The sequence below is a fragment of the Eublepharis macularius genome, chromosome 6 (assembly GCF_028583425.1).
Source record: "Eublepharis macularius isolate TG4126 chromosome 6, MPM_Emac_v1.0, whole genome shotgun sequence".
NCBI classification, from domain to species: domain Eukaryota; kingdom Metazoa; phylum Chordata; class Lepidosauria; order Squamata; family Eublepharidae; genus Eublepharis; species Eublepharis macularius.
The window spans coordinates 78,794,804-78,810,658 of NC_072795.1; the positions used below are offsets into that span (position 1 = coordinate 78,794,804).

The following is a 15,855-nucleotide window of genomic DNA, read 5'->3' on the forward strand; positions in this document are numbered from 1 at the left end:
ATGACTGGAAACTCTATTGCAAAATCAGGAGCGGAATGCTTGTCAAGCCTAAGCAGAGATCACTTTCTTCCTTTGCACGGCAACAACATAGAGCTGCATTTGCACAGTGTAGAGAAACTATAATTGATATAAGATGCTGCAACAAGAATGCTAATGAGAGGTCAGACAGACTGTATCACTCCAGTCTCAAGGAGATTCACCTGTCTCCCTCTGCTATGTCTTCTGCCAGCAGGTGAAGAATTTTTTGTTTTGTTTGGCATACTTTTATTAGCCTCCTCCAGGGTTTGTTTGTTTGTGTTTGTTTAATATGTCTCTCTGTTTTATTGTACTTATATATCCATTTTAAATATTATTTTAATGTTTTAATATTTATTGTTTACCACTTTGGAGACCCTTTTTAGGTGGAATAAATTGGGTTTTCACAAATGCATTAACACGGCCAATCCCATTTTTGCCTTCAGAAAGATCATACCTTGATATTATCTTCTGTGAATACACTTGTTGGGGGGGGACGACTCATTACTTGTAAGAGTGCTGGGTTTAGCAAACAGAGCACTTTTCAGTGCATCAAGCCATAAAGAGGGTGACAGGCTGTCATCAGAAGCCTGTTATGTGGTGCCATCTAACTTTACAAAGCTGATCCTTTGTTATCAAAAGGCTCATCTGCATGGAAGTTATTTTATACTAGGATAACAGGAAGCTGAATGTGATGTTTTAATTCTGCTGAAAAGTTCCACAGCTGACATAAGCTTAAAGAGAATGGCTCTTTGTGGTCTTCAGCTGACCCCTTAGATGGTATTTTCTGATGACTGGCTGCCTAGTCCTATAAGCTGTTGTGCACATAAACACGAGCTACATCACCAGTTTCCAGGACGGCTTCATGCAGCCGAACTATTGGCCTAGAGGTAGGCATGTTCAGGTGTTCACAAAGACATGTGCAGCAACAAGGGACTGAGCCACTAAGGTCCTTTGTAGGTTTCGCTATCTGCATACAGTGCAAAAAAACATTCTAAAATACTTTTGACTGGTTAAATGAATGGGAAGAAATTCAGCAGTGTTCACAAGAGATGGACTGCACAGTACATTTTGCAGTAATGCCAAATTATAAGGCTAGGCCTTAGGCAGTCAGTCTTCACAGGTAATCTAATCTTTGCACTGGCAGGTACATTTCATAATCAAGAAACCATACTAAATTAATAGTATTCCAGTTCAGTAGAACATTTGCTTGAGAACTGGTTAAGTCCACACCTAAGAGGAAAGAATGAACATTTTAAATTACTTTCTTGAAGTACCAAAGGTTGTCTTGTTCCCACAACCCTAACCCATAAAAAGTGTTCAGGGTATGATGGAGAAATTCATAGACCACAGATTGCACAGTCCCCAAATGTTCTGGGAAAAGAGGTGGTGGAACTCTCAAGAGGGAAATGAGGGAGAAACACATGGGATTCTTTGAAATAATATTATTTTCACATGCTATGGACTTATATCAGCTTTAAACTTCTTTAGGAAAAGAAAGAAGGAAATATACATTATTAAATGCACTGTGCTTGTGTACCAGTTTCTAGTCTACACTAAATTGTATTTAGAATGTTGGCCCAGGTCCTGAAAAGAAAAGAAAGAGATGGAGGGAGGGAAGGAAATACACATTATTAAATACTGTGCCTGGGTGCCAGTTTCTAGTCTACACTAAATTGTATTTAGGATGTTGGCACAGGTCCTGAAAAGAAAAAGCGAGAGAGGGAAAGGGAGGAAAAGAAAGAGAGAGAGTGGGAAGGAAAGACAAAGAAAGAAAGAAGGAAGGAAATAAATACACATCATTAAATACACTGTGCCTATATGTCAGTTTCTAGTCTACACTGAATTGTATGTAGGATGTTTGCACAGGTCCTGAAAACTGCCCCTCACAACATTTCAGGCTTGAAAGATCAGAAAGCGGAGCCACACAATCTTAAGCACATGCCCCTCCGCCGCAGCAGGCCTGCACGCACGCACTTACAGGCGAATGGCGCTTCCACCTAAGCTAATGCACCCTGGCAGTAAGCCCACTGAACTTTGGTGTGCTTGAGGCGAGGGGTGGTACATGCGCAGACCCTCCTTGCGCCCCAATCGTGGGATTTGAAAGCAGCAACACAAACACTGCTGCGAGCCCGAAGTCCAGGTCTGCCTCCACCTCAGCGCTTCTTTCCTGCCTTCCTTGCTGCTTCCTTTCCCCTTCCCCCTTCCCCCCAAGTGCTGAGGCATCAGTGCTGCGAGCGTGGGGCTGGCCGAAGGCAGCGCCTGCAGAAGAGCGCCCGGCACAGTGAGGGAGGGAGGGCTGGCTCTGGGATCCACAAAGTATGACTCAAAGAGCTGCATTCAGCTCACGAGCCATTTGACCAGCCTTGGTCCAGGGGAACTGATCTCTGTCTGGAGATTGGAAGGGGAGGCCACCAAACACATGTATTTTCAAGAGCTTCTGGAACACAGTTCCACTGCGTTCTCGCTGGAAAAAAGCCCTGAGTTTGAATGATGCTGGGTAGAAAGCAGATTTCAAGATATACCCAAGGCTACTGGGCATACAAGTAAAAAAATAAAAAGCTATTCTTCTACTGAAAATATAACATCTAATCAGGGGCAGTGCCAGGGTTTGCAGGACTTCACCTGCAAACTGATGGATCCTTGGGTACATGATAGGAATTGAATTGTTTGACTTTGGATATATTGTGGCCTGAGGAAAGACATTTCGATCTGAAACGAGCAAAGAGAAACTTGCCGGCTCGTGCTCGTAGCCACTTACCTTCCTCCTGTGCTGTCTTCCCTCCGACGACGTTGTTGATGATTCTACAGCTTAATTACTAACAGCTGCAATGCTTGCCATTATCTAAGAACGCTAAAGAAATATTACGGCCCGGCTGGACCTTGAAAGCTGTTCTTACACTGTTTGTGAATTGTTGTTTATTTCACTTTGATTAAGTTGTAGTAGATATACACAATTATAATTTAAACTTAGATTTTTGGTTGTGCCTTGGTTCACTTCTTTTTTTGTTTTGGCGTGTTTCTAGTGTGGAAGTGAAAAAAAAAACCCTACACAATTAGTGTTCCTTAGGGTTTCTGGCGCCCGCAGCTGCCCGCAGCAAGCCGGGCCCATTGGCCAGCGGGTGGTTGGGATGGCACACGGAGGCTGCCTGCACTCCCAGTCGGGCGCGGCACATGGCTGGGGAGGTTCCACAAGCCGCCCCGGACGCCTGCCGTGCCTGGCCCGCAGTTGCTGCGCCCGGCCGGGGGCGTGTGTTGGTGGCGGAGGTGGGGGCGTGGGACTGGCCGGCTGCAGCAGCTGCAGGCCAGGCACGCCAGCTCCATGGTGCGAGCCTCCACCCCCGGCACCCCCCTCCAGCGCCCCCTTTGGCACCTCAGTGCCCGCGGCACCCGCCTCACAGCCTCAATGGTGGCACCGGCCCTGTGTCTAATTCAGGAAGTCTACAGTAATTCTGTGGATATTTTCAGAGGCAACTGCTAAAAATAAGCCTGAACTACCACAGCAATCATCAGTTACACCCCAAGTATATGTTGTGCATATTTTCACTCTGAATCAAACTATGTACAGGTTGCAAGCCAGCAAAGATTGTCTTGATGCCAAATAGCTGCATTATTTTCCCTAGGATTGTTTTCCTCTGTTCTTATCATCAAAAGTGAAAAACAAGGGCAGGCATTTCACATGCTTTCACCAACTGAAATGTTTGTGCGACTAGAGAAAAGGAACACACGAAAACGAATAAAGCTATTTATTTAGAAATAAAGCTATTTCTAAACTCAGACTCAGTGAACTGAAAGGAAGTTATTGTTATGTATTTATTTTTCCTTTTTCAATCGCTACAGAGAAGAAATCACACTAGTTTTCCCTGTGTAGACAGATGGAGATTTCCAGTACAAGAATTCTGATGATGTGGCAATCATAAGACATGACAAAATCTTTTATTTAGCCAGGGATTGGATTGACCAGAGGGAGGGTTGCCAGGTCTCCCTGGCAACCGGTGGAGGTGGGGCGGTACTTACCAGGCTTCACTTTCTTTGCGCACACAAAGAATATCCCAACTGGCGCATGATGATGACACTGTCAGAAGCGATGCCATGCTGGCCAGTTTTGGGCACTGGCTGTGGAAGTAATATTATCACACTAGCTATGGAAGTGCTTCCGCACTGGTCTGTTCTGGATGCTCCCAACTTCACATTTCTTTCTTTCTTTCTTTCTTTCTTTCTTTCTTTCTTTCTTTCTTTCTTTCTTTCTTTCTTTCTTTATTTATTTATTTATTTATTTATTTATTTATTTATTTATTTATTTGGCTTGTATTCTACCTTCCCCGCAAGCGTCTTGGTTGTTCTTCGTGGCTCTATCTGCATCCTTTCATACAGTTGACAATGGCATCCTGTTGAAGCGTTTGGAGGCAGAAGTAGGTATCAGGGGATGTGCCATGGTCTGGTTTAAGTTGCTCCTCATGGAACAGATTCAAAGGTTTGCTATTGGAGACCAGCTACCTCCAGAGAGAGAATTCTTGCAAGGCTCCACAAGAAGCAGTATCATCCCCCATGTTATTTAACTTCTATGTAAAGCCTTTAGGAGAGCTCATTCATAGCTACAGAACGGGATGCCACCAACATTCAGATGATACCCTGCTCTATATCTTGCTATCCAAATACCCTGGTGATGCAGTAGAAGTCCTGAGTTGCTGCTTAACAACTGTGGCCAAAGGCTGAAAGGCAACAAAGTGAAATTGAACCCAGGCAAGATGGAAGTGATGTTTATTGGGAAGGACATTTTGCTTCTGACCTTCGATGAGCTTCAGTTGACCCTTGAGAACCTAGGGGTTATTGTGTAGCTAGAGAAGCAAGTTAATGCAGCTGCAAAGAATGCCTTCTCTCAACTCAGTCTGGAAAATGCCCCCCTACCATGAAACAGCTGATCTGGCCACCTGGATTCACACCATGGTAACATCGAGACCAGGGGTCATTTCGTAGAAAAAGAGCTGGAGGAACTCATTAGAATAACTCATTAGCATATGCCATGCCCCTTGCCATCAGCAGAAGTGTGTCATTACCATAACTGATTTGCATATGCCACACCCCCTGACATTACCTATCCTGGCTGTTTTGGACCCAATCCTGGCCATTCAGGGCTGAAATTGGCCCCCAAATGGCAAAAAGGGGCTGAAAGGGGGTCCAAAATGGTCAGGATCTGGCCACTGATGAGTGGGAGAGTGATCCACCACCCATCAGAGGCCCAATCTGGGCCATTTCAGCCCCAATCCAGGCTGAAATGGGCCCAAAATGGCCGAGAGTCAGGTGGGCAGGGCCACCTGACATGTGACCTCTTTGGGGAACTGCCGGAACTGCGTTCCTGTGCATTCCCCCTCAAAATGAGCCCTGATCGAGACTATACTACTGTAATACACTCTACATAAGTCTCCCTTTAAAATCAACTTGGAGACTCCAGCTTATTTGCTACCAGGAGCTAGGCAGAGCATGTATATTAATTCATTCTGCAATCACTCCTATCAGTTACTGGGCTCAATTCAAGGCTTTGATTATCACATACAAAACCCTTCATGGCCTTGGCCCCTCATATCTGCATGACTGCCTCTCCCCAAGTTGTGCCACAGCAGCTTTGCTCATCTGAACAAGGCCTTCTGTATTTGGGCAAAATCTACAGTTGCCTGTACATGCACTTTCTCTATGGTAGCCCCCATCTTATGAAATAGTTTATGCTACCGAAACCATGCAATTATGCAGGAAGGTTTTTTACTCAGATAATGGGGTTGTGCTGTAAGAAATAACTCAAAAATATGCCTTGATAAAGGGACTGGGACTGAAGACTAGTCTACTGAGTACTGTCTGTTGATGTAGGTATGCTCCTACTGAGTAGTTTCCACATTGTTAAAGATGTCATGTTTAATTATGTATGCTTTGTTTCAGCAATGTTTCATCTTTGTGTTTGGATTCATGCTTGTTTTTTTTTCTTTCAAATTTCTACAAACCCACAACCTATTGTATTTGTTCAGTGAATGTCCTAATTGTTGGAGTCTTAGAGAAAGGTGGATTATAAATAAATATGTATATAAATAAACAGGTTCAGAAATTATACATTTTCCAGATTATTGCTCAGTAAAGGCAAAAGGGAAACAAAGCAGGGTATGACTGCTTCTCTTATCTGTCAAGCAGCTATTAATTCTTTCACAGGCTACATTGGGGCTGTTCCTCACTGAACAATTAGGCAAAAGATTGCCGGCACATTTTGGCAAATACCTCTGGAAGTCCTAGTGCTCGAAAGCATTTTTTTCCTGCAGTGAAAGCCAACCAGTGGAAGTTATTAAGGCTGAAAAGCAGTCTTATAAAAAAAAGTTAATTAATTATTTCTCAGTGATTCTCATGGGGTTTGATCTCAGCAAACTGCTATGTTTTTATGAAGTAAATAAATTAATGTACTACTCTTCAATATTTAAACCTTATCTTTATGTCTGTGGGTCACTTTCATTTCCAAGGAAAATAAAGATCAGGGGTTTTGCAGTAATTATACTTATCAGTCATTAGTTTAATATTATGGACACTACATAATCCCTAACCTCAGCAATTAAGTAGCAGAATTAGATTTGTGGCAATGAAAACCACATGAAGACCATTAGGAAATTAAGAGAGATTTGCCTCTATAATGAAACAAACTTACATAACAAAAAAAATCTCTTCATATTGGCTCAGTTGACTTATCCTACTAACAACCTCAATGTTCAGTACTAGAATATGAGAAATCTATTTGATGCCTTCTAAAGCCTTAAAGAGATGAAATTGCCAGTGACAAAAACAAGCAACAAAACCCCCATGCCACACTGAAAATGAGAGCAACATCTACATTAGGAAAGATAACCATTCACAAAGCAATATTTGATTGTATTTAGGTAGGACATTTCAGGAATAAATGTAACCCTTTATTTGAATTCCAAATTTGGATGGACAAGCCAATACAGTGGACCTCCTATGCCAAGGCTAACACAGTCATATCCGATATTTCAGTGGCATCCAAAGCAAAGTTACATTCTCCAGACTTATAAGGATACAACTTTAATTAAGATTGCTCTGTTAAGGTGCAAATCATTTTGAGTCAAAAGATTCATATTCAGGGGAACGGAACCAACTTCGTGAAAGGTACTGCTTAAGTAGTGTTGGTTTTACATCAGCAGGGAATTTTTTAAAATAAAAAGACATCTCTTTTTCTTCCAATGTGAATTTACAGTAGCATTCCCACTAACTCTATTCATCCTCTTTTTTCCTAGATGGATTAATTTCAAATATATAATCTGAAAGCCTTCCATGATCATCAAAACAGACTGTCAGGCTTCCCCTGCTGCAGGCTGGAGCCCAGGTCTGGTGTCCTCTAGGGTTCCCAGGTGCCTGCTAATGGGGGGCAAACTCCCAGCGATTTGCCTCATTGCCTGTCAACTGCCCTCCATCTGCAGGCAACCCAGGCAGGCACGTGGCAGGCTCGCTTCCACTGGGGAGTGACGACATCACTTCCTGACATGACAGCATTGCTCTTCACAAGAGGGTGATTTTAGCCCCAAATGGGCCAATTGTAAAAGAACTGGCTCTGCACAAAGTGCAGGATCACTCCAGCACAACGTGTGATGACTTTACTTCAGGAAGTGATATCATCACATTAGGCCAGGAGTAGTGCACAAAGATCATCGCACCAGTGAGTACCCCCCCTTCCACTGGGATGGTGTGGGTATCTGGTAACCCTAGTGTACCTTCAAGGAGCTTTTTGAGCCTGGCAGAGGTTAAGCTTCAGACTATGAAGAGGAGGGAATTCTGGTTCTCCCTGGGCCCTCTCTCTTTCAAGTCATCTACCTCTCCCTCAACTACACAGGAATGATCTGGGCCTTGCTTCAAGGTTACCCCCAGCCAACTTCTTAAAGGACTAACTGGGGGTAGGATCATCCCAGTTTCCCTCAATCCACTCTGGCCCAGCGCTGAGCCTTGGGGAGTGACAGAGACTGGCCCCAATGTCCCCTCACTGGGTCTCTGCTCCTGCCACCCCATCCTTCCTCCTTCAAAGGGCCCTGTCTCTGGCCTGTGCAAGCCCCAGGCAGCCCCATCCACCGCATTCAGTCTCTTTGCTGGGCCCCTGGCCAGCATGGCTTACATTCAGAGCTTAGCCCCCCACCCTTGAAATCCTCACAGTGAGCTGGCCTGACTGTGGATGGCCTTGCTATCTCTCCCCAGTAGGGTTGCCAGCTTTCAGGTAGTGGGTGAAGATCTCCTGGAATTACAACTGGTCTCCAGGTCAGAGATGAATTCACGTGGAGAAAATGGCTACCTTGGGGGGTGGACTCTATGGAATTATGCCATGCCAAGGTCTTTTCCCTCCCCAAACCCCACTTTCTCCAGGTTTCACCCCACAGATCTCCAGGAATTTCCCAACTTGGAGCTGCCAACCCTACTCCCTGGTCCATCTTTTTTTTCTTTTTTGGGGGGGGAAGGCCAGGACTGGGTTGTTGGTGGTCTTGGGAAGCTGCCTCCAGCCCCATCAACCTTGGACACAGCCTAATTATTTACTTCTTTTGAAAAAGCAGGAAGCGTCTATCTTTTTGCTATTCTTTAAACACCTTTGTTCCATTTACAGCATTTGGTTAAAGAAAGCTTAGAGTTACAATAAGCCAATTTAAGAGTTAGACTTATCAACGCTGGCACAATGCAGATAGTGCCATTTGAGCATCAGTCCTAAAATACATCAGTACAAAACCAGATAAAGACATTTCAAGAGGATTAAAAAAATTGTATTAAATTCTTACTGAGAAAGTATGCTGTATCTGAATGACACAATCCTTCCCACTGCTGTACCTCACCTTAGAATGCACATGGGGAATCACTTGTTTAAACATATTGCCATATCAAAATCTCCCCACACAGGGGGCATGACCTGCCAGGGACAGCACTCAGCTAAAAGCTCTCATTTTGATGTGTGTACTTTTCAAGTACATATTCTGATGCAGGGCATTTCAAATCAAGCAGTTGCCATAGGTACTGCAGCAGTATAACCCATAAAAGGAATACATAGGCATGTTTTCATCAAGTCTCTGAATTATGCAAACACTAAGCGATATATGTTTTGCACACTTGCATGGGTGAAATATTTTAAATCATACACAGATGAAACCCGAAGGGTTGGGAAAGCTGTGTGAATGGTCCTCTGGCCATCAACAGCAATGCAATTAACAGCAGATTAGAATTCAGCACACAAGTTGGGTCACGCTTGAAGTCTAAACCAACACCCAGTATTACCTCACCTGAAAAACAATTAACTTGTTAACTGTTTGCAAAATATCCTGCCTCCTGAACTGCTCTAATACATCAGCATTGCGATCCTAAACACAGTTACACTCTTTTTTATATTCGCTGAAGTCAATGGACTGAGAAGGCTGTACCATTGGTTAGGGTTACACTGCAAGAGAGAGAGTTTGTGCCAAAATAGCTTATACAGTCCTGTAATGTTGCACACGAATGCTTCATTTTGAAGTACTAATACTTTCCACACAGGAGAGTTAAGATGCACAAATTGCACCCACATGTTTCACCAAGTAGTGAAAGTGTAGTAAACAGGCTGCTATTTTTTAAAGTCCAGCCCACTCTTTAATTTCTTCCCATCATTCGGGTTGAGATGAGATGAACACACAGTTATTTTTAAAATCTAAATTTGAAAACTGAAATCACAGTTGCATGCGTCATCTGCATACATAAGCTGAACTCCTAAACTTTTTCATTTGTGGGAGGAAACAGCTGGCTCTCAAGAGTTTCTAATTTTGTCATAGGTAAGTTGGAGCAAAGAGGGTTTCCATTGGATAATGGAACAATTCTGTCCATGGAAGTTGTGGAATCTCCTTCATAGTTCATTTGCAAGAGAAAATGTTTGGAAATTACTTGGCTGTAAAGGTTCTTGCTATTGCTGGGATTGGTCTTGAAGGCCCAAACTGGTTGTTTATTGGCTTCAGAGTTCAATTCAAGGTGCTGTTTACCATTAAAGCCCTCCATGGCCTTTTGACAATGTATATCTTAACATGTTTCTTTGTAGCAGCTTCATTTTTTGAAACAATGTGGAACAATCCTTTAGGTAGCTCAAGACAGCTACTTCTTGTTCCAGGTAGGGTTACCAGGTCCCTTTAGTCCCCCAGTGGGGGACTGGGAACCCGGCACTCACCCTCTGTAGCATTCAGCATCCCTTCTTGCATGTGCGCGTAGCATGGGTGCGCTCCCGGTATGCATGATGACATCAGTTCCGGGAAGTGACGTCATCATGCGGGTCGAAGGGCAGCCTAGCATGCACTCCTGCACTTGCCGAATGGCTGAATCGCCCCCGCAAAGGCCCAATTTGGCCCAAAACTGGCCCGTTGTGGGGCGCACCGTCCGGGGACACACCATGCTGCTGGGGGCGCCCCAGGGGCACCTGCTGCTGGCCACGTAAGTGGGGTTAGGGGGAGAAGGTGGGAACAGGGGATCCCCCGACCTGGGCAGGGGACTGGCAGCCCTAGTTCCAGGGCATTTTCTGTAATGGTCCCTACCCTACTTTTGAAATCACCTTCCTGAATTTGTCAGGAAGGCCCCTACTTGGTTCGTTTTTCAAACTTTTTGTAAGGCCAAATACTTTAAATGGGCTTTCTTATGAAGAAAGGACTTCAGTGGATTGGTTTGCAGGCTGGGCCCATGTTTACTGCTGTTTTAAAAGCATTAACTTTGTAAAAGATCTTGAGTCTCAGGTTGGGAGAAAGGTGGGCAGAAAATTTGCCACAAATAAATAAATGTCCATCTCAACTCTGTAGACATGTTTCAGACGCACAAAAAGTTCACACTCAGGGTTTTATTCCAGATCCAGGGATCAGTGTTTTCTTGAAACGCTCATGGGGCATTTGCATTGCCTTGGAAAATGGAGGCCGTGTCTGGGTTTGTTTTACATCCCAACAGTTTACTGGGGGGAAACCTATGTGGCAACAAGTGACTGTACTTTGGGGACATGCAGGTGGCAATGTCCTAAAGGGAAAAGTTGCAGAGGCATTTTTGCATGCGATCTGCCAAAAGAAGTGGAACTGGGGAGGAATTTCACCTCAGATGACTGGGTGAAAGCTTTAGTCCACTTTTCATGATAACCCACCCATGATAAGAGAGAATTCCCCAATGTAACAAAAAGCAGTATGACTCTGAATATCATAATTGCATGTGACTAGCATAAAATTGTAATCCTACTCCTCACACTACATTAACTCATATTCAGACTAGAACGTAGCACATGAGAAACATAACAGTGAGCAAAGCACACCATACCAAAGATGCCTCTAGGGCAACAATGTAAGTCACTGGACTGCATCCAGAAAGCGCAAACCCAAAGAATCACATTCCATTTTCCAAGGACTATGAAATGAATGACCCCACACAGTTCTGGTTTTGTGGTCAAATTGCATGGCTCAGAAACACATTATCTTGATGAAGGGAGAGCCAGCCCTTTTAACTAGATCTATGGAGAAAGTTAGAGGTTCTTTTCCCCATTACACTGATGTTATTCTGTGCTTGGTTCAAGTCTTGGAGAAGTTATCTAGGTTACTTCTTATCACAAAATCTCTTCTCAAACTAGTTTTCTTTTGCTACTTACAAAGTGAGCATAGTAGGTGCATCATTAACAAGTAGATACATGCAAGCACGCTATATCATGTACAAATGAATAAAGTGCTTCATCTCTGTGCCAAAAGGGGAAAGGGAGCAGGTCAGAAGCACCTGTTTACAAACTTAGAACCTGCCCGGTTAGTACCATACCAATCTACAAAACCTGTCCAGAATTATCTGGTAGGAAAACATCATTCTAGGCAAGAACATTCTAGGTATCTCTAGAGTAAGTCTTTATCTGGATGTATTCATGTCAGATCTTTCTGTCCTTATCTTGAAAGGAAATTTTAGTGAATAGATTTGTAAATAATATGACTTACCATGACTGGGTTGTATGCTATTATTGTGTGGTCTATGACCGTAATAAAGATACTACTAGGAAATTCCTCAAATTGGCACGCCTGGCAATAAAAGTACATGTAACACAGCTACATGTACAAAATAATAATGATTTTCTTCCCCTTTAGGCTGTAATTCATTGCTATTTAACATTGTAAAGAAGTGTTTTTCTCAGATAAAAGGCTGGATTAGGGCACTAATGCAAATACCACATTTTTGGTCAATTCACAGGTTAGCCTCACTGCCTCTTGAAAATTTATGTACCCTTTCAAAAACAGCAATCAGTTCAAAACAAATGCGCCAAGTCATCTGTTAGTCACTTAACAACTGCAAGCAGATACGGATCAGAGGACGCATCAAGTACTGGGAAGTAACTTAAAATCACTACAGTTAAGTGCCTTCCTTCCTGATACTGAGTTCATAACGTAATACAAACCAGATCTTCATTTCAAAACAAGAACACTTTGTACTGGTACAGCCTAACTGAACTCATATTACAAATATAACAACGCTCAATCTGACATACTCTTCGTTCAGTCCAATAGAATTTTCCTAAGCTGCTTCCTGCTTGAATTTAAAAAAAACACATCCTGTCCACTGTTTAAACTATACAGTATCAAGAAGACACATTTAAATAAGGTTGGCTCAGGACAGACCTTGGCTGCGCCCAGAGCTGGGCTGTATTTGTAATGCCATTTCTGTTCTCCCGCAGTAACTGTCTCCAGAGCCCAGGAAAATCTACAGCTTCTCAACGTACATGAAAGGAACAACTTGTCCTCTGGAGAGGCTTTCCCCCTCTAGCTCTTTCCCTCTCACACTTCTCAAGCTGTTCAGCTCTAGGAGGAGTGGCCATGTGAAGCAGGGCGTGCCAACAGTCCCAAGCAGCAGTTAAACAAATAGTAAAGATTTCCCTTTTACAAATCTACTTAGTCATCCTGCCTGCTGGTGCAGAACACTTTTAGAGGCAGTTAGCATTTACCAGCTTGTATTCAAACCATCCTCAAAGATAGATGGACAAATTAGCAACCCCGGGCTGTAGATACTGAGATGTAAGGTGCACTCCTGGTGTTGCTAATAGAGGAGTTTCCGCCCAAGTGATGCAAGGGGAATCCTGAACATTTGGTCACGATAATTACCCTTTTGAGCTAAGGCACAGTGTGACATAGTGTTGTCTATCCAGAGGAGTTAGCCGTGTTGATCTGTAGTAGCAAAATCGAAAAGAGTCCAGTAGCACCTTTAAGACTAACCCACTTTACTGTAGCACAAGCTTTCGAGAATCACAGTTCTCACAGATGCATCTGACGAAGAGAACTGTGGTTCTTGAAAGCTTATGCTACAGTAAAGTGGGTTAGTCTTAAAGGTGCTACTGGACTCTTTGCGATAGTGTTGTATGTGCATGTGTGTGAAATATACACCAACATACCATCCTGCATCTCATGATCAAAGCTCCATTTCTGGCAGTGAAAGTTAGTATGAATGAGTCAAAAGATAGCGAGGTTTTTTTACTTGCCTATCAAACCTACTCATACTATGCCTACGTTGCAGTTGTGGCAACCAGCGTACAATAGAGTTGAAAATTATGAACTCTTCAGTGCATACAAACATACATTGAATATAGGTCTGCGGGAAGAAGAGACAATATGCATTCATCTGTAATGAATTATATGAATGAATTATGCTTGGTTGACCTTAACACCAAAGCACACAGATGATGATGATGATGATTTTTATTTTATTTATTTTATTTATTTACGTCATTTATAGTCCGCCTTTCTCACGGAGACTCAAGGCAGATTACACAGTATGAGGTTAATACAATCAGTATCAAGTAAGTACATTTCAATACAATACCATAAGGTAAACATATACACGTTTAAAGACATAGCATTAGCAAGGATCCAAGACATAGTAGAAAATACTGTAGCAAAACATAATCAATTCAAGGACTAACATTAGACAGCATGGAGTACTGGTTGTACGTAGGAGTATATATTTAAAGCAGCAGATAATATATAAGACAAAAATGGTGATGAAGTCTACGATCCCCAACTCGTTAGTGAAGCACCTGAGACCCCATCCCTACAATACAGCCCTCCCATTTGAGTAAAAAGCCTTTTTGAATAGTTCAGTTTTGCATCATTTACGGAAAGCCAGGAGAGTGGGGGCTCTTCTGACTTCCTCAGGCAGGTCATTCCACAGGATAGGGGCCACCACAGAGAAAGCCCATGTATGGGCTGCTGCTGACTTCACCTGTGTGCAACCTGGTACCTGCAGGAGACCCTGTTCAGATGAGTGAAGCTGCCGTGAAGGAACATAGGGAGGGAGGCGGTTCCGTAGGTATGCCAGACCAAAGCCGTGAAGAACTTTGGATGTAATAACCAATACCTTGAATTGAGCACGGTAACTGATAGGTAGCCAATGAAGTGACTGTAGGATGGGAATGATGTTCACGCTCCTGCTCACTCCTGATAACAATCGAGCTGCAGCATTTTGCACTAATTGGAGCCTCCTAGTTAACTTAGATGGGAGGCCAATGTATAAAGCATTACAATAGTCAAGCCTTGCTGTTACCATAGCATGGATCCAAGTGGCCAAATCAGCCATGTCAAGATAAGATATTCAATTTATATACCGGCCTTCAGTACAACCTAATGCCCACTCAGAGCAGTTTACAAAGTATGTAACCTGGTATGTAACCTGTGATTATCCCCACAACAATCACCCTGTAAGAGAGGTGAGGCTGAGAGAGCTCCGAGAATCTGTGACTGACCCAAGGTCACCCAGCTGGCTAAAAGTGGAGGAGTGGGGAATCAAACCTGGTTCTCCAGATTAGAGTCCTACTGCTCTTAACCACTACATCAAACTGGCTCTAATTATGATGATAACTGCACTTTGTCTGAAGCCAAAGACGTGATCTGCAAAATCATCAACTGGGACCCTAGAAACCATGAGGTGGCTCAACACTGCACACTGAGCCATGGAATAACCAACAAAGAGCAAGTATTAGACTTCAGGCAAGTATTATCAGCACTTGGATGTCTATGGTTAGTACCAACTGTAATTCTATACGTTTTGTTTGGGCATCCAGTGTGGTATTTACATGTACAGACTCATGTCCTTTTCTTGCACCTCTTCTGCTCCTAAGAAACTGATAATACCTGTCCAACTGGTTGCCTAAAACAGACTTCTTTTATTTCACGTCATAGTGCTGAACATACGGAAGACATATTCACTATCTAGTATTCATGTGAATCTGTTTTACACAGGAATGCTACAATTTGCCATATTTCTGCATGGGGGAATCACCCAAGGGGCTAGTTTATCCTGTGTGAATCTATAAATGAGCAAGTGATGAATGTGTGCTAAACTCACTCTACAAAAATCCACAACCAACATCCATGCTGCATTTGTTTCCCTCACATTTGCTACCTAGCTGAAATCTTACACATGTACATACTTTCTAACATTTTAAATTTAGGTTCAGCCCTCACTATTCTCCTTCCTGAAGAACTTATCCTAGATATTTACATTTTTACAGGTTTGCGTGCTTCAGCTTCTACCGTTTATTCTGTAATGTAACACTCACATTACTTCAGGACACTTCATATTATTTAAATTCATTGCAGGCTATTACTTCCTAAAATCAGGAAATGATGGGGGTCCAAACATTTCTAGAAGTTCATACCTCTTTCCCCTGGCAACTAAGTGGAAAGCCATCTTAAGAACAGGGCTAGTTATGATTTCTCAGGAGTGAGGAGAAATTACAGACTCTTCTCTTGCTTCCTAGCCCAAATGAAGCCCTAGTGCAAGATCCAGTTGTGTTGGTCAGAATTGCCTGGGTCA

The 15,855-nt window shown here is 43.1% G+C and overlaps 1 protein-coding gene across 8 annotated transcripts in view; it reads right to left on the minus strand.

The window, feature by feature from the left end:
- Positions 1–12,790, minus strand: part of ABLIM1 (actin binding LIM protein 1) — a 224,231-nt gene extending 211,441 nt beyond the window's left edge. For all 8 annotated transcript variants that reach the window (XM_054982177.1, XM_054982176.1, XM_054982172.1 and 5 more), the window contains exon 1: positions 12,669–12,790. In XM_054982177.1, the coding sequence (XP_054838152.1) occupies positions 12,669–12,708 (40 nt within the window). In that variant the 5' untranslated portion in view covers positions 12,709–12,790. The remainder of the gene's footprint in view (positions 1–12,668) is intronic.
- Positions 12,791–15,855: the final 3,065 nt, after the last annotated feature.